We start from the raw sequence: 24,845 nt of genomic DNA, 5'->3' as shown, positions 1-24,845 counted from the left end.
TCATCAAATGATCAACATTACATATGCAAAGTGGCCCATTATGACAGACAAAAGATTTCATTTATATGTGAAAGCTGCAGATCTCCTACTGGCCAATCATACTTGATCATGGGCGGAGACTAGACAAGGGAGACACCATAAGGCTCCAGAGAGACTACAGAGAGAGAGACTCAACCAGAAACAGCAGTAACCAGACTGAGTGAGGATCAACCAGAGAGAAACAAGCTTCCAGAAACTGGATACAGGATCAAGAGAGACCAGAAAGTGAACAAAGAGAGAGCTGAGTTATGGAGACACATCACTGTGATACATGTTGGAAGAGCTTTTCCTCATCCAGTAACCTCAAGAAGCACATGAGGATCCACACTGGAGAGAAGCCCTACAGCTGTGACCTCTGTGGTAAAACCTTTAGCCGTGCTGACCATTTCAGAGCTAATAGCAGGATCCACACTGGAGAGAAGCCCTACAGCTGTGACCTCTGTGGTAAAAGCTTTAGACAGACTGGGGATTTGACAGCTCACCGCAGAATCCACACTGGAGAGAAGCCCTACAGCTGTGACCTCTGTGGTAAAACCTTTGGCAATAAAAGCAATTTCACAGCTCACTGCAGGATCCACACAGGAGAGAAGCCCTACAGCTGTGACCTCTGTGGTAAAACCTTTGGCAATAAAAGCAATTTCACAGCTCACTGCAGGATCCACACTGGAGAGAAGCCCTACAGCTGTGACCTCTGTGGTAAAACCTTTAGCCGTGCTAGCAGTTACACAGCTCACCGCAGAATCCACACAGGAGAGAAGCCATACAGCTGTGACCTCTGTGGTAAAACCTTTAGCCGTGCTAGCAGTTACACAGCTCACTGCAGAATCCACACAGGAGAGAAGCCATACAGCTGTGACCTCTGTGGTAAAACCTTTAGCCGTGCTAGCAGTTACACAGCTCACCGCAGAATCCACACAGGAGAGAAGCCCTACAGCTGTGACCTCTGTGGTAAAACCTTTAGCCAGGCTGGCAGTTTCACAATTCATAGCAGGATCCACACTGGAGAGAAGCCCTACAGCTGTGACCTCTGTGGTAAAACTTTTAGACAAGCTAACAGTTTCAGAGCTCATAGTAGGATCCACACTGCTATTTATGTCCAAAAAATGACATATTGAAGACTTTCTTGGCTATGCTTTGGAAATACCTGTCCGAGGACATAACATTATATTTCATTCACTGTACATCATGCAAAAATACACCAGATTGGTTCGCAGAGAGTGCATATGGAAAATAAAGCAGAAGAACAAGAACCACAACAAGCAATACAGGGAATAATTATACCTTTTTATTAATTTTATTATTATCATGTTCACATCACACATGCAACAGGACGAGGGACGTAACAGCCTGTGGTCTACACCTCTCACCAACTGTCTTTAGAGGAGAGGAGCACTAACTGCTCCTCCCAACGTTTCTTTCTTTCTTTCATTTTTTTTTTTTTTTTTGTCTTCCTTGAGGTTTTTGGTTGGTTGAGGGGAAGTATATGGGCCTATGTGAAGCCCTCGTGACATTGCTTGTGAAAAGGGCTATACAAATAAATGTGATTTGAATTTGAGGATCAGTTGTCCAAAGCCTACTGATCTCTATCCATTGTTGAAGACTATGGACGCACTTACATTTGCAAGTAAAGGGTCAAGAGACTGGATGGTTCTGAAACAAAAGGGTTTATCGTCCTATTTACCAGATGATTGCCCGATAACTGGGCAGTTTACACCCTTCTCTCCTACCTCACTGGAAGATGAAGACTGGGACAGAGATGTGTTAAACATTGGGCTGGGCAGTAGGCCTATGTACTCAAATTTACGTCATCGCGGTATAAATCAGTAGCACGGATGGTAACGGTAGGCTATATATCACGATATATACGTTTTTCTTAACATTTTTTGTCCATTTGTTTCAATAGACTACAATCTGCCCCGGCCATAATCTGCTGCCCTCACATTCATTCCTCTGGGCCCACACTCCTCCTTCACATCTGGGTCCCCCTGAAATACACACAAGCATCACATGAAAGCATGAAGGAAACATTAGTCCCAAAGCAAATAGGCCATATTACATTCACCTGGTTTCCTTTGATGTAGAAATCTTCTGGAGCAATAATCTCCATTACTTGGGTTAATATCGTGTATCATTGTAATGCATCATTGTAAATGTATGTTGGGCACTGTCGGGACACAGCAGGATATGTGAATACAAACAATTCATTTTGGGAATTACATGTATGTTATTTACCCATGAAACAGTCCACATATAATGTATCTATGTTCAGAGTATAACCTTTTGAAATTCCCTTTGCCCTTCAGCATGTACATGTTTCTCTGTTTTTGTGCTTTGTACTTATGCCACCCAAGAAGAAGAAAGGGAACTTTTTCATTAAGCAAAGTGTTAGTCAGGCATATTAACTAGTCACACAAACAAACTAGCAGTGATAGTGACCAGGCTTCCAAATGCAGATTCTACTGTGGAAAATAGTATTAACTGGTGATAGTATATGTGACCCAGGATATAGTTACAGCTAAACCCGGCTTCTGTAAAACGAACACGTCTCTTTTACCATGTCTAATGATATAGCCTATACTTTTGAAGAAAACCAAATACTATGAAGAGGAGTTGTATGCCAAATGCGTTTTGTCACAGTGTTTTGTGTTTCTCCAGTGAAAATAAACCTGAGAAACAAACACCTCTCATCAAATGATCAACATTACATATGCAAAGTGGCCCATTATGACAGACAAAAGATTTCATTTATATGTGAAAGCTGCAGATCTCCTACTGGCCAATCATACTTGGTAATGGGCGGAGACTAGACAGGGAGACACCATAAGGCTCCAGAGAGACTACAGAGAGAGAGACTCAACCAGAAACAGCAGTAACCAGACTGAGTGAGGATCAACCAGAGAGAAACAAGCTTCCAGAAACTGGATACAGGATCAAGAGAGACCAGAAAGTGAACAAAGAGAGAGCTGAGTTATGGAGACACATCACTGTGATACATGTTGGAAGAGCTTTTCCTCATCCAGTAACCTCAAGAAGCACATGAGGATCCACACTGGAGAGAAGCCCTACAGCTGTGACCTCTGTGGTAAAACCTTTAGCCATGCTAGCAGTTACACAATTCATAGCAGAATCCACACAGGGGAGAAGCCCTACAGCTGTGACCTTTGTGGTAAAACCTTTAGCCGTGCTGACCATTTCAGAGCTCATCGCAGGATCCACACTGGAGAGAAGCCCTACAGCTGTGACCTCTGTGGTAAAAGCTTTAGCCATGCTAGCAGTTACACAATTCATAGCAGAATCCACACAGGGGAGAAGCCCTACAGCTGTGACCTTTGTGGTAAAACCTTTAGCCGTGCTGACCATTTCAGAGCTCATCGCAGAATCCACACAGGAGAGAAGCCATACAGCTGTGACCTCTGTGGTAAAACCTTTGGCAAGAAAAGCAATTTCACAGCTCACTGCAGGATCCACACAGGAGAGAAGCCCTACAGCTGTGACCTCTGTGGTAAAACCTTTATCCAGGCTGGCAGTTACACAATTCATAGCAGGATCCACACTGGAGAGAAGCCCTACAGCTGTGACCTCTGTGGTAAAAGCTTTAGACAGACTGGGGATTTGACAGCTCACCGCAGAATCCACACAGGAGAGAAGCCCTACAGCTGTGACCTCTGTGGTAAAACCTTTAGCCAGGCTGGCAGTTTCACAATTCATAGCAGGATCCACACTGGAGAGAAGCCCTACAGCTGTGACCTCTGTGGTAAAACTTTTAGACATGCTAACAGTTTCAGAGCTCATAGTAAGATCCACACTGCTATTTATGTCCAACAAATGACATATTGAAGACTTTCTTGTCTATGCTTTGGAAATACCTGTCCGAGGACATAACATTATATTTCATTCACTGTACATCATGCAAAAATACACCAGATTGGTTCGCAGAGAGTGCATATGGAAAATAAAGCAGAAGAACAAGAACCACAACAAGCAATACAGGGAATAATTATACCTTTTTATTAATTTTATTATTATCATGTTCACATCACACATGCAACAGGACGAGGGACGTAACAGCCTGTGGTCTACACCTCTCACCAACTGTCTTTAGAGGAGGGGAGCACTAACTGCTCCTCCCAAGGTTTCTTTCATTTTTTTTCTTTTTTTTTGTCTTCCTTGAGGTTTTTGGTTGGTTGAGGGGAAGTATATGGGCCTATGTGAAGCCCTCGTGACATTGCTTGTGAAAAGGGCTATACAAATAAATGTGATTTGAATTTGAGGATCAGTTGTCCAAAGCCTACTGATCTCTATCCATTGTTGAAGACTACGGACGCACTTACATTTGCAAGTAAAGGGTCAAGAGACTGGATGGTTTTGAAACAAAAGGGTTTATCGTCCTATTTACCAGATGATTGCCTGATAACTGGGCAGTTTACACCCTTCTCTCCTACCTCACTGGAAGATGAAGACTGGAACAGAGATGTGTTAAACATTGGGCTGGGCAGTAGGCCTATGTACTCAAATTTACGTCATCGCGGTATAAATCAGTAGCACGGATGGTAACGGTAGGCTATATATCACGATATATACGTTTTTCTTAACATTTTTTGTCCATTTGTTTCAATAGACTACAATCTGCCCCGGCCATAATCTGCTGCCCTCACATTCATTCCTCTGGGCCCACACTCCTCCTTCACATCTGGGTCCCCCTGAAATACACACAAGCATCACATGAAAGCATGAAGGAAACATTTGGCACAAAGCAAATAGGCCATATTACATTCACCTGGTTTCCTTTGATGTAGAAATCTTCTGGAGCAATAATCTCCATTACTTGGGTTAATATCGTGTATCATTGTAATGCATCATTGTAAATGTATGTTGGGCACTGTCGGGACACAGCAGGATATGTGAATACAAACAATTCATTTTGGGAATTACATGTATGTTATTTACCCATGAAACAGTCCACATATAATGTATCTAAGTTCAGAGTATAACCTTTTGAAATTCCCTTTGCCCTTCAGCATGTACATGTTTCTCTGTTTTTGTGCTTTGTACTTATGCCACCCAAGAAGAAGAAAGGGAACTTTTTCATTAAGCAAAGTGTTAGTCAGGCATATTAACTAGTCACACAAACAAACTAGCAGTGATAGTGACCAGGCTTCCAAATGCAGATTCTACTGTGGAAAATAGTATTAACTGGTGATAGTATATGTGACCCAGGATATAGTTACAGCTAAACCCGGCTTCTGTAAAACGAACACGTCTCTTTTACCATGTCTAATGATATAGCCTATACTTTTGAAGAAAACCAAATACTATGAAGAGGAGTTGTAAGCCAAATGCGTTTTGTCACAGTGTTTTGTGTTTCTCCAGTGAAAATAAACCTGAGAAACAAACACCTCTCATCAAATGATCAACATTACATATGCAAAGTGGCCCATTATGACAGACAAAAGATTTCATTTATATGTGAAAGCTGCAGATCTCCTACTGGCCAATCATACTTGGTAATGGGCGGAGACTAGACAGGGAGACACCATAAGGCTCCAGAGAGACTACAGAGAGAGAGACTCAACCAGAAACAGCAGTAACCAGACTGAGTGAGGATCAACCAGAGAGAAACAAGCTTCCAGAAACTGGATACAGGATCAAGAGAGACCAGAAAGTGAACAAAGAGAGAGCTGAGTTATGGAGACACATCACTGTGATACATGTTGGAAGAGCTTTTCCTCATCCAGTAACCTCAAGAAGCACATGAGGATCCACACTGGAGAGAAGCCCTACAGCTGTGACCTCTGTGGTAAAACCTTTAGCCATGCTAGCAGTTACACAATTCATAGCAGAATCCACACAGGGGAGAAGCCCTACAGCTGTGACCTTTGTGGTAAAACCTTTAGCCGTGCTGACCATTTCAGAGCTCATCGCAGGATCCACACTGGAGAGAAGCCCTACAGCTGTGACCTCTGTGGTAAAAGCTTTAGCCATGCTAGCAGTTACACAATTCATAGCAGAATCCACACAGGGGAGAAGCCCTACAGCTGTGACCTTTGTGGTAAAACCTTTAGCCGTGCTGACCATTTCAGAGCTCATCGCAGAATCCACACAGGAGAGAAGCCATACAGCTGTGACCTCTGTGGTAAAACCTTTGGCAAGAAAAGCAATTTCACAGCTCACTGCAGGATCCACACAGGAGAGAAGCCCTACAGCTGTGACCTCTGTGGTAAAACCTTTATCCAGGCTGGCAGTTACACAATTCATAGCAGGATCCACACTGGAGAGAAGCCCTACAGCTGTGACCTCTGTGGTAAAAGCTTTAGACAGACTGGGGATTTGACAGCTCACCGCAGAATCCACACAGGAGAGAAGCCCTACAGCTGTGACCTCTGTGGTAAAACCTTTAGCCAGGCTGGCAGTTTCACAATTCATAGCAGGATCCACACTGGAGAGAAGCCCTACAGCTGTGACCTCTGTGGTAAAACTTTTAGACATGCTAACAGTTTCAGAGCTCATAGTAAGATCCACACTGCTATTTATGTCCAACAAATGACATATTGAAGACTTTCTTGTCTATGCTTTGGAAATACCTGTCCGAGGACATAACATTATATTTCATTCACTGTACATCATGCAAAAATACACCAGATTGGTTCGCAGAGAGTGCATATGGAAAATAAAGCAGAAGAACAAGAACCACAACAAGCAATACAGGGAATAATTATACCTTTTTATTAATTTTATTATTATCATGTTCACATCACACATGCAACAGGACGAGGGACGTAACAGCCTGTGGTCTACACCTCTCACCAACTGTCTTTAGAGGAGGGGAGCACTAACTGCTCCTCCCAAGGTTTCTTTCATTTTTTTTTTTTTTTTTTGTCTTCCTTGAGGTTTTTGGTTGGTTGAGGGGAAGTATATGGGCCTATGTGAAGCCCTCGTGACATTGCTTGTGAAAAGGGCTATACAAATAAATGTGATTTGAATTTGAGGATCAGTTGTCCAAAGCCTACTGATCTCTATCCATTGTTGAAGACTACGGACGCACTTACATTTGCAAGTAAAGGGTCAAGAGACTGGATGGTTTTGAAACAAAAGGGTTTATCGTCCTATTTACCAGATGATTGCCTGATAACTGGGCAGTTTACACCCTTCTCTCCTACCTCACTGGAAGATGAAGACTGGAACAGAGATGTGTTAAACATTGGGCTGGGCAGTAGGCCTATGTACTCAAATTTACGTCATCGCGGTATAAATCAGTAGCACGGATGGTAACGGTAGGCTATATATCACGATATATACGTTTTTCTTAACATTTTTTGTCCATTTGTTTCAATAGACTACAATCTGCCCCGGCCATAATCTGCTGCCCTCACATTCATTCCTCTGGGCCCACACTCCTCCTTCACATCTGGGTCCCCCTGAAATACACACAAGCATCACATGAAAGCATGAAGGAAACATTTGGCACAAAGCAAATAGGCCATATTACATTCACCTGGTTTCCTTTGATGTAGAAATCTTCTGGAGCAATAATCTCCATTACTTGGGTTAATATCGTGTATCATTGTAATGCATCATTGTAAATGTATGTTGGGCACTGTCGGGACACAGCAGGATATGTGAATACAAACAATTCATTTTGGGAATTACATGTATGTTATTTACCCATGAAACAGTCCACATATAATGTATCTAAGTTCAGAGTATAACCTTTTGAAATTCCCTTTGCCCTTCAGCATGTACATGTTTCTCTGTTTTTGTGCTTTGTACTTATGCCACCCAAGAAGAAGAAAGGGAACTTTTTCATTAAGCAAAGTGTTAGTCAGGCATATTAACTAGTCACACAAACAAACTAGCAGTGATAGTGACCAGGCTTCCAAATGCAGATTCTACTGTGGAAAATAGTATTAACTGGTGATAGTATATGTGACCCAGGATATAGTTACAGCTAAACCCGGCTTCTGTAAAACGAACACGTCTCTTTTACCATGTCTAATGATATAGCCTATACTTTTGAAGAAAACCAAATACTATGAAGAGGAGTTGTAAGCCAAATGCGTTTTGTCACAGTGTTTTGTGTTTCTCCAGTGAAAATAAACCTGAGAAACAAACACCTCTCATCAAATGATCAACATTACATATGCAAAGTGGCCCATTATGACAGACAAAAGATTTCATTTATATGTGAAAGCTGCAGATCTCCTACTGGCCAATCATACTTGGTAATGGGCGGAGACTAGACAGGGAGACACCATAAGGCTCCAGAGAGACTACAGAGAGAGAGACTCAACCAGAAACAGCAGTAACCAGACTGAGTGAGGATCAACCAGAGAGAAACAAGCTTCCAGAAACTGGATACAGGATCAAGAGAGACCAGAAAGTGAACAAAGAGAGAGCTGAGTTATGGAGACACATCACTGTGATACATGTTGGAAGAGCTTTTCCTCATCCAGTAACCTCAAGAAGCACATGAGGATCCACACTGGAGAGAAGCCCTACAGCTGTGACCTCTGTGGTAAAACCTTTAGCCATGCTAGCAGTTACACAATTCATAGCAGAATCCACACAGGGGAGAAGCCCTACAGCTGTGACCTTTGTGGTAAAACCTTTAGCCGTGCTGACCATTTCAGAGCTCATCGCAGGATCCACACTGGAGAGAAGCCCTACAGCTGTGACCTCTGTGGTAAAAGCTTTAGCCATGCTAGCAGTTACACAATTCATAGCAGAATCCACACAGGGGAGAAGCCCTACAGCTGTGACCTTTGTGGTAAAACCTTTAGCCGTGCTGACCATTTCAGAGCTCATCGCAGAATCCACACAGGAGAGAAGCCATACAGCTGTGACCTCTGTGGTAAAACCTTTGGCAAGAAAAGCAATTTCACAGCTCACTGCAGGATCCACACAGGAGAGAAGCCCTACAGCTGTGACCTCTGTGGTAAAACCTTTATCCAGGCTGGCAGTTACACAATTCATAGCAGGATCCACACTGGAGAGAAGCCCTACAGCTGTGACCTCTGTGGTAAAAGCTTTAGACAGACTGGGGATTTGACAGCTCACCGCAGAATCCACACAGGAGAGAAGCCCTACAGCTGTGACCTCTGTGGTAAAACCTTTAGCCAGGCTGGCAGTTTCACAATTCATAGCAGGATCCACACTGGAGAGAAGCCCTACAGCTGTGACCTCTGTGGTAAAACTTTTAGACATGCTAACAGTTTCAGAGCTCATAGTAAGATCCACACTGCTATTTATGTCCAACAAATGACATATTGAAGACTTTCTTGTCTATGCTTTGGAAATACCTGTCCGAGGACATAACATTATATTTCATTCACTGTACATCATGCAAAAATACACCAGATTGGTTCGCAGAGAGTGCATATGGAAAATAAAGCAGAAGAACAAGAACCACAACAAGCAATACAGGGAATAATTATACCTTTTTATTAATTTTATTATTATCATGTTCACATCACACATGCAACAGGACGAGGGACGTAACAGCCTGTGGTCTACACCTCTCACCAACTGTCTTTAGAGGAGGGGAGCACTAACTGCTCCTCCCAAGGTTTCTTTCATTTTTTTTTCTTTTTTTTTGTCTTCCTTGAGGTTTTTGGTTGGTTGAGGGGAAGTATATGGGCCTATGTGAAGCCCTCGTGACATTGCTTGTGAAAAGGGCTATACAAATAAATGTGATTTGAATTTGAGGATCAGTTGTCCAAAGCCTACTGATCTCTATCCATTGTTGAAGACTATGGACGCACTTACATTTGCAAGTAAAGGGTCAAGAGACTGGATGGTTTTGAAACAAAAGGGTTTATCGTCCTATTTACCAGATGATTGCCCGATAACTGGGCAGTTTACACCCTTCTCTCCTACCTCACTGGAAGATGAAGACTGGAACAGAGATGTGTTAAACATTGGGCTGGGCAGTAGGCCTATGTACTCAAATTTACGTCATCGCGGTATAAATCAGTAGCACGGATGGTAACGGTAGGCTATATATCACGATATATACGTTTTTCTTAACATTTTTTGTCCATTTGTTTCAATAGACTACAATCTGCCCCGGCCATAATCTGCTGCCCTCACATTCATTCCTCTGGGCCCACACTCCTCCTTCACATCTGGGTCCCCCTGAAATACACACAAGCATCACATGAAAGCATGAAGGAAACATTTGGCACAAAGCAAATAGGCCATATTACATTCACCTGGTTTCCTTTGATGTAGAAATCTTCTGGAGCAATAATCTCCATTACTTGGGTTAATATCGTGTATCATTGTAATGCATCATTGTAAATGTATGTTGGGCACTGTCGGGACACAGCAGGATATGTGAATACAAACAATTCATTTTGGGAATTACATGTATGTTATTTACCCATGAAACAGTCCACATATAATGTATCTAAGTTCAGAGTATAACCTTTTGAAATTCCCTTTGCCCTTCAGCATGTACATGTTTCTCTGTTTTTGTGCTTTGTACTTATGCCACCCAAGAAGAAGAAAGGGAACTTTTTCATTAAGCAAAGTGTTAGTCAGGCATATTAACTAGTCACACAAACAAACTAGCAGTGATAGTGACCAGGCTTCCAAATGCAGATTCTACTGTGGAAAATAGTATTAACTGGTGATAGTATATGTGACCCAGGATATAGTTACAGCTAAACCCGGCTTCTGTAAAACGAACACGTCTCTTTTACCATGTCTAATGATATAGCCTATACTTTTGAAGAAAACCAAATACTATGAAGAGGAGTTGTATGCCAAATGCGTTTTGTCACAGTGTTTTGTGTTTCTCCAGTGAAAATAAACCTGAGAAACAAACACCTCTCATCAAATGATCAACATTACATATGCAAAGTGGCCCATTATGACAGACAAAAGATTTCATTTATATGTGAAAGCTGCAGATCTCCTACTGGCCAATCATACTTGGTAATGGGCGGAGACTAGACAGGGAGACACCATAAGGCTCCAGAGAGACTACAGAGAGAGAGACTCAACCAGAAACAGCAGTAACCAGACTGAGTGAGGATCAACCAGAGAGAAACAAGCTTCCAGAAACTGGATACAGGATCAAGAGAGACCAGAAAGTGAACAAAGAGAGAGCTGAGTTATGGAGACACATCACTGTGATACATGTTGGAAGAGCTTTTCCTCATCCAGTAACCTCAAGAAGCACATGAGGATCCACACTGGAGAGAAGCCCTACAGCTGTGACCTCTGTGGTAAAAGCTTTAGCCATGCTAGCAGTTACACAATTCATAGCAGAATCCACACAGGGGAGAAGCCCTACAGCTGTGACCTTTGTGGTAAAACCTTTAGCCGTGCTGACCATTTCAGAGCTCATAGCAGGATCCACACTGGAGAGAAGCCCTACAGCTGTGACCTCTGTGGTAAAAGCTTTAGACAGACTGGGGATTTGACAGCTCATCGCAGAATCCACACAGGAGAGAAGCCATACAGCTGTGACCTCTGTGGTAAAACCTTTGGCAAGAAAAGCAATTTCACAGCTCACTGCAGGATCCACACAGGAGAGAAGCCCTACAGCTGTGACCTCTGTGGTAAAACCTTTATCCAGGCTGGCAGTTTCACAATTCATATCAGGATCCACACTGGAGAGAAGCCCTACAGCTGTGACCTCTGTGGTAAAAGCTTTAGACAGACTGGGGATTTGACAGCTCACTGCAGAATCCACACAGGAGAGAAGCCATACAGCTGTGACCTCTGTGGTAAAACCTTTAGCCGTGCTAGCAGTTACACAGCTCACCGCAGAATCCACACAGGAGAGAAGCCATACAGCTGTGACCTCTGTGGTAAAACCTTTAGCCGTGCTAGCAGTTACACAGCTCACCGCAGAATCCACACAGGAGAGAAGCCCTACAGCTGTGACCTCTGTGGTAAAACCTTTAGCCAGGCTGGCAGTTTCACAATTCATAGCAGGATCCACACTGGAGAGAAGCCCTACAGCTGTGACCTCTGTGGTAAAACTTTTAGACATGCTAACAGTTTCAGAGCTCATAGTAAGATCCACACTGCTATTTATGTCCAACAAATGACATATTGAAGACTTTCTTGGCTATGCTTTGGAAATACCTGTCCGAGGACATAACATTATATTTCATTCACTGTACATCATGCAAAAATACACCAGATTGGTTCGCAGAGAGTGCATATGGAAAATAAAGCAGAAGAACAAGAACCACAACAAGCAATACAGGGAATAATTATACCTTTTTATTAATTTTATCATTATCATGTTCACATCACACATGCAACAGGACGAGGGACGTAACAGCCTGTGGTCTACACCTCTCACCAACTGTCTTTAGAGGAGGGGAGCACTAACTGCTCCTCCCAAGGTTTCTTTCATTTTTCTTCTTTTTTTTTGTCTTCCTTGAGGTTTTTGGTTGGTTGAGGGGAAGTATATGGGCCTATGTGAAGCCCTCGTGACATTGCTTGTGAAAAGGGCTATACAAATAAATGTGATTTGAATTTGAGGATCAGTTGTCCAAAGCCTACTGATCTCTATCCATTGTTGAAGACTATGGACGCACTTACATTTGCAAGTAAAGGGTCAAGAGACTGGATGGTTCTGAAACAAAAGGGTTTATCGTCCTATTTACCAGATGATTGCCCGATAACTGGGCAGTTTACACCCTTCTCTCCTACCTCACTGGAAGATGAAGACTGGAACAGAGATGTGTTAAAACATTGGGCTGGGCAGTAGGCCTATGTACTCAAATTTACGTAATTGCGGTATAAATCAGTAGCACGGATGGTAACGGTAGGCTATATATCACGATATATACGTTTTTCTTAACATTTTTTGTCCATTTGTTTCAATAGACTACAATCTGCCCCGGCCATAATCTGCTGCCCTCACATTCATTCCTCTGGGCCCACACTCCTCCTTCACATCTGGGTCCCCCTGAAATACACACAAGCATCACATGAAAGCATGAAGGAAACATTTGTCCCAAAGCAAATAGGCCATATTACATTCACCTGGTTTCCTTTGATGTAGAAATCTTCTGGAGCAATAATCTCCAATACTTGGGTGAATATCGTGTATCATTGTAATGCATCATTGTAAATGTATGTTGGGCACTGTCGGGACACAGCAGGATATGTGAATACAAACAATTCATCTTGGGAATTACATGTATGTTATTTACACATGAAACAGTCCACATATAATGTATCTAAGTTCAGAGTATAACCTTTTGAAATTCCCTTTGCCCTTCAGCATGTACATGTTTCTCTGTTTTTGTGCTTTGTACTTATGCCACCCAAGAAGAAGAAAGGGAACTTTTTCATTAAGCAGAGTGTTAGTCAGGCATATTAACTAGTCACACAAACAAACTAGCAGTGATAGTGACCAGGCTTCCTACTAACTAACTGGTGATAGTATATGTGACCCAGGATATAGTTACAGCTAAACCCGGCTTCTGTAAAACGAACACGTCTCTTTTACCATGTCTAATGATATAGCCTATACTTTTGAAGAAAACCAAATACTATGAAGAGGAGTTGTATGCCAAATGCGTTTTGTCACAGTGTTTTGTGTTTCTCCAGTGAAAATAAACCTGAGAAACAAACACCTCTCATCAAATGACCAACATTACATATGCAAAGTGGCCCATTATGACAGACAAAAGATTTCATTTATATGTGAAAGCTGCAGATCTCCTACTGGCCAATCATACTTGGTAATGGGCGGAGACTAGACAGGGGAGACACCATAAGGCTCCAGAGAGACTACAGAGAGAGAGAGACTCAACCAGAAACAGCAGTAACCAGACTGAGTGAGGATCAACCAGAGAGAAACAAGCTTCCAGAAACTGGATACAGGATCAAGAGAGACCAGAAAGTGAACAAAGAGAGAGCTGAGTTATGGAGACACATCACTGTGATACATGTTGCAAGAGCTTTTCCTCATCCAGTAACCTCAAGAAGCACATGAGGATCCACACTGGAGAGAAGCCCTACTGCTGTGACCTCTGTGGTAAAATCTTTAGCCATGCTAGCAGTTACACAATTCATAGCAGAATCCACACAGGGGAGAAGCCCTACAGCTGTGACCTCTGTGGTAAAACCTTTAGCCGTGCTGACCATTTCAGAGCTCATAGCAGGATCCACACTGGAGAGAAGCCCTACAGCTGTGACCTCTGTGGTAAAAGCTTTAGACAGACTGGGGATTTGACAGCTCACCGCAGAATCCACACAGGAGAGAAGCCATACAGCTGTGACCTCTGTGGTAAAACCTTTGGCAAGAAAAGCAATTTCACAGCTCACTGCAGGATCCACACAGGAGAGAAGCCCTACAGCTGTGACCTCTGTGGTAAAACCTTTATCCAGGCTGGCAGTTTCACAATTCATAGCAGGATCCACACTGGAGAGAAGCCCTACAGCTGTGACCTCTGTGGTAAAAGCTTTAGACAGACTGGGGATTTGACAGCTCACCGCAGAATCCACACAGGAGAGAAGCCATACAGCTGTGACCTCTGTGGTAAAACCTTTGGCAAGAAAAGCAATTTCACAGCTCACTGCAGGATCCACACAGGAGAGAAGCCCTACAGCTGTGACCTCTGTGGTAAAACCTTTAGCCGTGCTAGCAGTTACACAGCTCACCGCAGAATCCACACAGGAGAGAAGCCCTACAGCTGTGACCTCTGTGGTAAAACCTTTAGCCGTGCTGGCAGTTTCACAATTCATAGCAGGATCCACACTGGAGAGAAGCCCTACAGCTGTGACCTCTGTGGTAAAACTTTTAGACATGCTAACAGTTTCAGAGCTCATAGTAGGATCCACACTGCTATTTATGTCCAACAAATGACACATTGAAGACTTTCTTGGCTATGCTTTGGAAATACCTGTCCGAGGACATAACATTATATTTCATTCACTGTACATCATGCAAAAATACACCAGATTGGTTCGCAGAGAGTGCATATGGAAAATAAAGCAGAAGAACAAGAACCACAACAAGCAATACAGGGAATAATTATACCTTTTTATTAATTTTATTATTATCATGTTCACATCACACATGCAACAGGGCGAGGGACGTAACAGCCTGTGGTCTACACCTCTCACCAACTGTCTTTAGAGGAGGGGAGCACTAACTGCACCTCCCAAGGTTTCTTTCATTTTTTTTTCTTTTTTTTTGTCTTCCTTGAGGTTTTTGGTTGGTTGAGGGGAAGTATGTGGGCCTATGTGAAGCCCTTGTGACATTGCTTGTGAAAAGGGCTATACAGATAAATGTGATTTGAATTTGAGGATCAGTTGTCCAAAGCCTACTGATCTCTATCCATTGTTGAAGACTATGGACGCACTTACATTTGCAAGTAAAGGGTCAAGACACTGGATGGTTCTGAAACAAAAGGGTTTATCGTCCTATTTACCAGAGAGCTGTGACCTCTGTGGTAAAACCTTTAGCCAGGCTGGCAGTTTCACAATTCATAGCAGGATCCACTCTGGAGAGAAGCCCTACAGCTGTGACCTATGTGGTAAAAGCTTTAGACAGACTGGGGATTTGACAGCTCACCGCAGAATCCACACAGAAGAAAAGCCATACAGCTGTGACCTCTGTGGTAAAACCTTTAGCCATGCTAGCAGTTACACAACTCACCGCAGAATCCACACAGGGGAGAAGCCCTACAGCTGTGACCTCTGTGGTAAAACCTTTAGCCGTGCTAGCAGGTACACAGCTCACCGCAGAATCCACACAGGAGAGAAGCCCTACAGCTGTGACCCCTGTGGTAAAACCTTTAGCTAAGAGCGTCTCAAGAACATTCTAAGGGCGCTCTAGAATGCTCTTAGAACGTTCTTAAGAAGATCTTAGTGTTAAGAGCTTCTTAACAAATCTGGGAAACCCGGCCATTGACTATTTATGTCCAACAAATTACATATTGAAGACTTTATGGCATATATATGATAGAAAAACCAAGGGGGTAAAATTGTCCCAGCAGTCACCACCTGATAGAACTTCTGTATGACACACAGCTGGGAGAACTACTGGCCTGTACCTACTAGGACAGTACATGCAGAAGATCAATAACCAGAACAAGCAAGACAGGCAATAATTATACCTTATTTTTATTGTTGTTTATTAATTATAATGCTTGCAGTTTGATGATGTTTCATTGATTTTCGAATTAAAGTCTTTATTTTGACACCATACTTTGAGTCAAGTTCCTTCATGGATACTTGTTGTACATTGTAATATAATTGAATGTTAAGTTTGGCAACTGAAGTGTTGAGAAACACAACTCTGTGTCCCAACTGTGAATGAACAAGCAGCATCTGGACCTGCAGCCGTGGTAGGCGCTGGACACAGACCCGCCACCCACCCAGGGGAAACAAGCAGTCGAAGGCGTTGGATGGGGGTGGGGGGGGTGATGGTATCTGTAGTAGGTGAAAGTTAATGTGTGAGTAGGTCTGGGTTGGCGCCCTCGACCTAGGCCACAATCAGTCGGAGTCTCCCTATGCAGATTGTGTTGGCAAGGAGACATCCTTGGTCATGACCCGGGTAGAGACCAAGCCACAGATGTAGGTGGGGGAGGGGGAAGGGAAGAGCAAGATAGTCTCGCTTCAGCGCTCTCCAGGGGAGTTGTTTTCCAGCAACGGCCTTGGCCAAGGCCTGTGCTGGTTACGGGGCTGAAAGTAGATAAGATTGGTGTCGTTGTTTTGACGAGTAGACGCGACTCACCTTTAGCCAGGCTAACAGTTTCAGAGCTCACTGTAGGATCCACATTACTATGTATGTCCAACAAATGACATATTGAAGACTTTTTGGGGTATGCTTTGGAAATACCTGTTCATTCATTCACTGTACATCATGCAAAAATACACCAGATAGTGCATATGGAAAATAAAGCAGAAGAACAAGAACCATAACAAGCAAGACAGGGAATAATTATACCTTTTTATTAATGTTATTATTATCGTGTTTAAAGTTTCACACATGCAACAGGGCGAGGGACGTAACAGCCTGTGGTCTACACCTCTCTTTCACCAACTGTCTTTAGAAGAGGGGAGCACTAACTGCTCCTCCCAAGGTTTCTTACATTTTTTTTGTCTTCCTTGAGGTTTGTGGTTGGTTGAGGGGAAGTTCTATGGGCGTATGTGAAGCCCTCTTTGACATTGCTTGTAAAAAGGGCAATACAAATAAATGTCATTTGAATTTGATGATCAGTTGTCCAATGCCTACTGATCTCTATCCATTGTTGAAGACTACGGACGCACTACATTTGCAAGTAAAGGGTCAGGAGACTGGATGGTTCTGAAACAAAAGGGTTTATCGTCCTATTTACCAGATGATTGCCTGATAACCGGGTAGTTTACACCCTTCTCTCCTGTGTTAAACATAGGGCTAGGAAGTAGGCCTATGTACTCACATTTACGTCATCGTGCGGTATTGTAACAGGATATTGTTACAGCTAAACCTGGCTTCTGTAATATTTTATCCAAGGTTAGGACAGTAGTATTGATTAGGGGTGTGCAGCCCAGATAGTCGCATAGAAGTCGCCCTATCATGATGCTACGTTACCAAGTCACTGAATGTTAATCAGCCTACCTTAAGTTACAATTTTGCAGTCACAATTAACAGTGGATTAGAGACATTTTTCGTTTCTATATTCTGTTTATGTAGTGTATTTGTGAGTGTAGCATATACAATTTAAATAAATAAAAGGGAGACCACTGGATTCACAGTTTAATGAAGGAAAGCCATTGCATTGCTACCTGCTGGATAAACGTGTTGGCAATGTGAATAATGTGAAAACACTGTTGGTTATTCAAATATAATGAATGATTATTTGATTAACAATATCAAAATAACATTGTATACAATATGGTAGGAGGATTTACCTTGCAAGCCATAGGATATGCTACAAAATGAATGAACCATTTTGTATGCAGGAAAGTCAGCATCAAACCACTACAGATGTAGAGCAGGCTAAGGAAACAGCAGCAGGTCTTCAGGTGAGGTTATAATTAGCCTAAGTCAAATTGTCAATTGATTTGGAGTCGTCAGCATTGCTGTTTTGTTATAAAATGCTCAACCAATCATCCTATTTATTCAAGCATGGATTATTTTATATGTTTTCGTTTCATTGATCTGAATTAAATATTTAGTCAGTGCATTTGATTGGAAAGTTATCCGAACATCAATTGTATTAATTAATTAATTCAACTTCAAGAATGAAATAGATCCCCAGTAGAGAACCAACCAGAGGTGGAAAGTAACAAAATACATTTACTCACGAGTAGTTTAGGAAGCTTTTAGCATTAAGAGCTTCTTAACGAATCTGGGAAACCTGGCCAATGTCGGTGACTTTTTCCTCAAAGAAGGAGGGAAGAAGTTGTCTGCTGGGAGGGTGGGGGGGGTTAAAAACGTTCTAAGAGTGTTCCAGAGCACTCTTAGAACGCTCCTAAGAAGCTCTTAGCGTTAAGAGCTTCTTAACTAATCTGGGAAACCCGGCCATTAGCAGTCGGTTCCCTGAACCGACCTTTCCTACGCACTCTCCCTCTATGACTGACCCAACTAATGTCTAAGCTCTCTAAGATCTCTGACCCCATTCTCTCTCATCGCCCCACCTCCTGTCCCCTTGATCCAGTCCCCTCCCTTCTCTTTCAAACCATCTCTCCCTCCATCATAACTTATATTCTCCATGTCCTCAACTCTTCTCTTGCTTCCGGCACTTTCCCCTCTGCCTTCAACCAGGCCAGAGTTAGCCCTCTACTCAAAAAACCCTCCCTTAACCCAGCCGTCCTTCAGAACTACAGACCAGTATCACTGCTACCCTTATTTTCAAAAACAATTGACGCTGTATCTAACCAACTGTCAAACCTTCTCTCTCAGAACAACCTGCTTGACCCCAGCCAATCAGGCTTCAAGACTGGCCACTCCACAGAAACTGCCCTCCTGTCAGTCACCAATGCCCTCCAGTCTGCCAGAGCGGCTTCAAGGAAATCCATCATCATTCTGCTGGACCTTTCTGCAGCATTTGATACTGTTAACTATCAGATCCTGCTCGCCAGACCTTCTGAAATGGGCATCACTGGCACTGCACTTCAGTGGATCTCATCCTACCTGTCAGGAAGATCCTACCTGGGGAGGCAACATCCTGCTCAAAGGGCTCTTTCTTGGAAGTCGCTTTGGATAAAAGCGTCTACTAAATGCATAAATGTAATCAACTTATTAACAAATATTATGAGAACTGGTAGAGGATTTTCCTCACTAGAATTCCCTGACAATTTCAGTTTAACCAGTAGAGTTTATTTTCTTCAAAGCTCTTTTCTCATCTAATTTCCTTGCCTACTATTAGGATACAAAACCTCATATAGGCCAGTAGTCCCACCAGCTGGGGCGTCTTCAAAAGTCCACTTGTAACAGCAGCAGGTTAGACCCATCAGTGCTTCCAACAGGCACACACTCCCATATACAAGACAACAGGGTTCTGCTTGGGCTCATTCAACCATGATTTTATTTATTTGTTTGTGGAAAACCACAATGACAAAATACATTAGTCAACCTTGTACCCATGCCATAACTATGTAGATTAGAGAACACAGGAGAAAATACAAGGCCTTTCTCAGCTGGGATTCCACTACCTTCATCACTTCACAAATCAAACTGCTCAATCTTTAAACTGTATATACAAGATATGGTTTATTTCAACACTGCCACTCACATTTTTGGCAACTCAGTTTTCAAATATTCTCCATTCCATAAACTTTGTTGAAGATTCTAAGTTGTCATTATACACGGGTGCCCTCTGCTGGTCATTCCACTACATTCTGCATTCCAATTGGTCACCATGACTGTTTTATTGAGGGGATTAATTCCAGTGTGGAGAAGTGAGTGGATAGAACATAGTCTATGGCATTATTTTATAATAATATTGTTACAATTAGGGGGTAAACACCATTGTGCCGAATTCTACAGCACCACAGTTTAATTCCATGGGAAAAGTTTAAAGTATTCTTCTGGTGGGTGACTACATATCCATGTAGCCTATTCTCTTGTTCAAGACATCCTCTGTACTGCCTTGAACACACAATGCCCCAATTACTGGAATATAATCCTGGTACAAATTGTCCAGCCCTGCTGATAAATCCTGTTCATCACTAATCTGTAATCTATGTGGGTGTTGCCTGTTGCATTAGACAACCCCAGCATTTCCCCCAGAGCGTTTCCCTCCACCAGTGTCAACAAAAATATCTTTCTGGAGGTACTCTGAGTGACCCCACAACTATAGTTGACAGACACTCAAACATATGTACAGATATAATATTCCTCAAATATTCTTATCCAAACAGAATAATTAGACCATTCTAGGGGTGTAACATCATGTCATCAAACATCAAAGCAAGCATAAATCATTTAAAAGAAAACAACAGTACCATTAGATCATAAGAGAAGGTCCAGCTAAAGAAGGATCCTTTTGAGTTGCTAGTTTCAGTCACTTCTAAATCTTTCAGTCAGAAAGTGTCCCGCCATCCCAGGTGGGACCTCCATGTATTTGGCAACACTTCAGTAAGAGGCAGACTTGGCAGGAGGGTGGAGGATACATGACCAATAAAAACAAAATGGAGGTTTCTCTATGAACCACAGTAAATGATACTGAACATGGCACTCATGCAGCGGCGTAACAAGGACTTGGCGGGCCCGAGTGCAGATCTCACCAACGGGCCCCTTACCGACCTATCGTCAGGCGAAATTATTGAGTTTTCAGTTGCGATGCGCAAGGAAATTTAGGCTACTCATGATGTACAATTAAGGGTAACGACTGCTCCTTCTATGTGAAGATAGATGACTGTTTTCAAAAGTGAACGGCTCTGACTCGCGAGTCTCTGGCTCTAGATTATGCTTGCTACAACACGGAATGAGCATAATGGAACAGTCAGTCATGAGCCGACATATCTGCGACGTTTGAAATAGAGCACAGAGATGAGAAGAAAATCTGATCATTTACCAACGCTTATCCGACGTTATGAATGACGTTTCGATCTGTCATGTGTGCTATCTGGGTACTATTAAAAAACAAACTGTCACTTCGATGGTGAATATTTGATTTTATGTTCGTTAGATATGCTAGTTTACATTTAGTCTATCTAGCTTTAGCTATTTTCCGACTACATCCTGAACATAGTTTACTATATCTAACCTGGCCGCTGCCTGGTAGCCTAGGCCTATATGTGCATTTTTATGACGTTTAATAGCCATGTCAACTGCATACACCAGACAGTAAACGTTATGTAATTATTAGCCTACCCTGGTGGCTGAGTTTCACACTCATTGCTGTTGCCGGGCTGGGGGTCAGACGTAGCGTCCTCTTCAACACGCTTCGCCACAATCCAAATGAGGATAGTTTTGACAGCTTTGCCACCCTTACATCTTGCTCTTTTCGTTCCTGCCGCTTTCTGGAGCCACTTTTATGTTAAAGGGCATGGCATGGGGTAGCCTAATTCGCTTAAAAACGCTAATGCAACACAACTGTAGTATCCCAACAACAACTGTCTGTGGTATTCCAACAACTGGATGGGAACAATCGTGTGTGGGTGGGCGGGAATCTTTGACAACAATATTACCCAGACATCCTTGCTATTTTTCGAGGGCAATATTACTTAATAAAAACGACATTTGTTTAATTCAGCAAAAGGCAAATGAGGAAAAATTAATTATTTGCTGTTGTTAACACTGACTGTTTTTAAATGTTTATTGGGCAGGTGATAGCTCATAATTCTGAATAACTGACACCATAATTGAGAAATGTTTGCGAATTGATAAGACTGGATCATATGTGAACCTCAATTTGCGGTATCACAGCGGTGCAAGGGGCCCGGTCAGATTGCCTGAAGTTGCCCGGTTAGGTTGTCTCACTTTTACGGTGAGATCGAAGACGGGCCCCCTTTCGCCACGGGCCCTAGTGCAGCTGCACTCCTTGCACTCCCTATAGTTACGCCACTGCACTCATGTGGATGTGTGCATGTGTATGTGTGTACGTCAAAGCAAGTCATAAGTTGTGTTTAAGCATAACTTGAGGGGACATGAGTGTACGTGTGTGTTCAGGTTTTTAGATCCATATTGGCAGAGGTATGTGTTTTCATTTCAATAAAATGTGACCTTACTTTGTAACAGATCACTTCCACTGTAAATATCAACCCCTTCCATGAGCGTTTGAATGAACTGTACACAGCCACACGTGTATGCAATGAAATGGAACAGCCAAAGAACAAATTTAGAACAATTTAAAAACAGCACTGTTGAGTCGATACAATATATCTCACTCTTTAAGTTCTGCCACAGTTTAGACCCCTACCCCGACCTCACACACACACACACACACACACACACACACCTCTCTCTGTAAAACTATTTAATCCTCTCTTTCTCCTTTCACCCCCCAGGGGTCAACCACTGTGTGTGTGAGTTTAGGTAGAGTGTGTACGAGCGTCCCTCTAGAACTCGTCGTCGGAGCTGAGCAGCAGGGTCTTCTCTGTGTCTCCGCGCGTGCTGAGGGTGCTGTGGCTGCGGGAGAGCGCCGGGCCGCCGCGCTGCTCCAGGGTGGACTGCTGGGTGTACTGCTGGTAGGCTGGAGAGAAGTTATGGATGGCGTCCTGGACCATGTCCCCCGGGTTCATGGTCTCCTTCAGGCTGCTGGAGATGCTCTTCATGGGGGCGCAGCGCCCTGGGGGGGAGGAGTGTGGGGGAGAGGGGTGTGATGGAGGGAGGGGTGTGATGGAGGGAGGGGTGAGGAAGGGGGGGGTGTTGGAGCAAGGGAGGGAGGCAGGGAGGACAGGGAGTGAGGGAAGGAGGGAGAGGTGTGAGTAGAGCCCGTGGAGAGGATGAAAGATGGATAAGGGAGAAAGAGAGAGATATCAGGAGGAGCAGAGTGAGTGCATGGAGTGAACACAATCAACAGAATGTGCAGGACTGCCACATACAGCACACTGCCAGTGAACACCATCTACATGAAACAAACACTGATGCAACACAAATGTAACCTTCTAACACTGGAGGAGACGACACACATTCAAGATGAATGAGAGTTACAACACTGTATGACCGGCATCACAGACACAGAATGTCACAAGCTGTGGCCGGGCCAGCCCTGACACAGCTAGGGATAGACCTACCGTACTGTCCATAGATAGGAAACGGGCCTTTTAGTGCAGCGGAGAGAGGAGGGAGGGAGGGGATGAGAGAAAGGGATGGGGTAGGTGGGAGGTTGAAATAAGGATCATGGTTTAACAAAAGAGGGAATATCAAAGCGTATACAGTTGATTTTAAAGATGGAGAAGGTTTTAACATAAAAAGGTTCCAAGGAGACAGGAGAAGAGAGTAAACAGGGAGGAGAAATAAGATCCGGGGATCTCAGCTAGGATTGAGGCCTGCCTCGCAGACATCTCCGCCTGGATGACCGAGCACCACCTCCAGCTGAACCTCGCCAAAACAGAACTTCTCATCATCCCGGCAGTGGCGGATTGAGCGATTTGGGGGCCCCAGGCAAAGACAGGCATAGGGCCCCCTTAACTCCTATTCTTACTCTTTTCAATCCATATAATAATTATTAATATATATATAATATTGATAACCTATGGCAGCCTCAGTTGAAAAGTTAGATCAAATAAAGATATTGGGCAATCCGGAGAAAACGGTCCTAACCTCTATGACTTTGTCACCTTTTTCCCTTCTAGTGATATTTTCAACATTTAGCCTACTCATATTGCATTAATTCATTAAGAACCCCCCTTTGAAACAAGCTAACAACATTGTCACCGGCAGTATTTCAGATGCAATCGTAATTCAAACAGTACAGTGCCATCTGTTAACTGAAATTATGCCCCCAAAAACGTAAATAAGCTTCACAATTATTTAGGGAGAAAACGGCTAATTCAAAACAAGTTTGCTGGAGGCGATCATTGTCAGTAACAATGCCAAATCTGGTCTCAGTCTAGAGCCCTGCGTGGTGAAGCTGACCCCGGCAAATTGTGCAAAGAGCAAGCTAGCCTAGCTGCTGTTGCTAGCCAAACTTCACTGAGCAGCACTTGTGCTAGCTGCCGCATCATTGGATAACAGTGGAGAAAAATTGCAAATTGTTTTTTGCATTCACTTCACTCTTCTACTGTCTGTCTCACATTCTAAAACTGGTTGTTCCCATCCTTGATTGTGATTGGCTATATCGCATTCCATGCCGTTGTAAAATCCAGCATAACCTCACAGGTTGTCCTCATAACATTCTTTAACATTCCAGATTACTGCGCATCAAATATTTCAAATTGAAAAAGACGGCAAAGGTGTCCATCTGGCTGTTGCGTGGCAACGATTTATGTAGGAACTATACTTTGTAGTAGCGGAAGAATGACTGTTTATTATTAACTATTTTGTTTCTAATAGTTTTTATTGATGAAACCATATCAAATATTTGTAGTAACAGTTTTAGAAAAGCAATAAGCCCCAAGAGGCCGTGGTTTACGCTGATTTTAGAACAGGTAAGGGGAGTTGTTAGGCACGACGCGAAGCGGAGTGCCAAAAACCCCCTTACCTGTTCTAAAATTAACCAATTTATATGACGTGCTTTGCTGCGCAGTTGCTGCAATAGATGGAATAGTCCACAGTAGTATCGGGTGGGAGGGGAAGCCTGAGTTGACACAAATAGAATAAACACTCTGTTGGTATCTTTGTTGATACTTTTGTGGAAGGTTATGACTTTTAATCGATTTGTATTATTATTATAGTTATTATTGATCATATAGTAATTTTATGTAGTTTTTCAAGGGCACCCCTGGCATCT

At 43.0% G+C, this 24,845-nt stretch overlaps 4 protein-coding genes across 4 annotated transcripts in view; 3 read left to right on the top strand and 1 right to left on the bottom strand.

Annotated features, from left to right (window-relative positions):
• Positions 1 to 24,845, bottom strand: part of LOC124479268 (zinc finger protein 658B-like) — a 375,953-nt gene that overhangs the window by 49,445 nt on the left and 301,663 nt on the right. The gene's annotated exons all lie outside the window — the stretch shown is intronic.
• LOC124479400 (zinc finger protein 658B-like) lies at positions 2,912 to 6,591 on the top strand. The gene is made up of 2 exons (XM_047038143.1): positions 2,912 to 3,810; positions 5,758 to 6,591. The coding sequence occupies exons 1-2, from the start codon at positions 3,010 to 3,012 to the stop codon at positions 6,589 to 6,591; spliced, it is 1,635 nt and encodes a 544-aa protein (XP_046894099.1). The 5' UTR covers positions 2,912 to 3,009.
• On the top strand, positions 11,058 to 14,886 carry LOC124479399 (zinc finger protein 658B-like). Its single transcript, XM_047038142.1, has 2 exons — positions 11,058 to 12,085; positions 13,942 to 14,886. The coding sequence occupies exons 1-2, from the start codon at positions 11,156 to 11,158 to the stop codon at positions 14,884 to 14,886; spliced, it is 1,875 nt and encodes a 624-aa protein (XP_046894098.1). The 5' UTR covers positions 11,058 to 11,155.
• Positions 15,476 to 24,845, top strand: part of LOC124479398 (zinc finger protein 208-like) — a gene marked incomplete at its 5' end in the record, with an annotated part of 127,598 nt that continues 118,228 nt past the window's right edge. The window contains 1 exon segment of the mRNA XM_047038141.1: positions 15,476 to 15,815. Coding sequence (XP_046894097.1) covers positions 15,476 to 15,815 — 340 coding nt within the window.

This window comes from Hypomesus transpacificus, chromosome 17 (assembly GCF_021917145.1).
Source record: "Hypomesus transpacificus isolate Combined female chromosome 17, fHypTra1, whole genome shotgun sequence".
Taxonomy (NCBI): Eukaryota; Metazoa; Chordata; class Actinopteri; order Osmeriformes; family Osmeridae; genus Hypomesus; species Hypomesus transpacificus.
Note: the sequence above shows the minus strand (reverse complement) of the source record. Positions and strands in the feature narration are given on the sequence as shown.

Bases quoted from the DNA above. Each gene is read 5' to 3' on its own strand.
- LOC124479399 (XM_047038142.1), top strand. From the start codon at position 11,156: ATGGAGACACATCACTGTGATACATGTTGGAAGAGCTTTTCCTCATCC. The intron at 12,086-13,941 runs GTCCAACAAATG...TGAGTTATGGAG, and splicing joins AGATCCACACTGCTATTTAT to ACACATCACTGTGATACATG.
- LOC124479400 (XM_047038143.1), top strand. From the start codon at position 3,010: ATGGAGACACATCACTGTGATACATGTTGGAAGAGCTTTTCCTCATCC. The intron at 3,811-5,757 runs GCTAACAGTTTC...ACATGTTGGAAG, and splicing joins GTGGTAAAACTTTTAGACAT to AGCTTTTCCTCATCCAGTAA.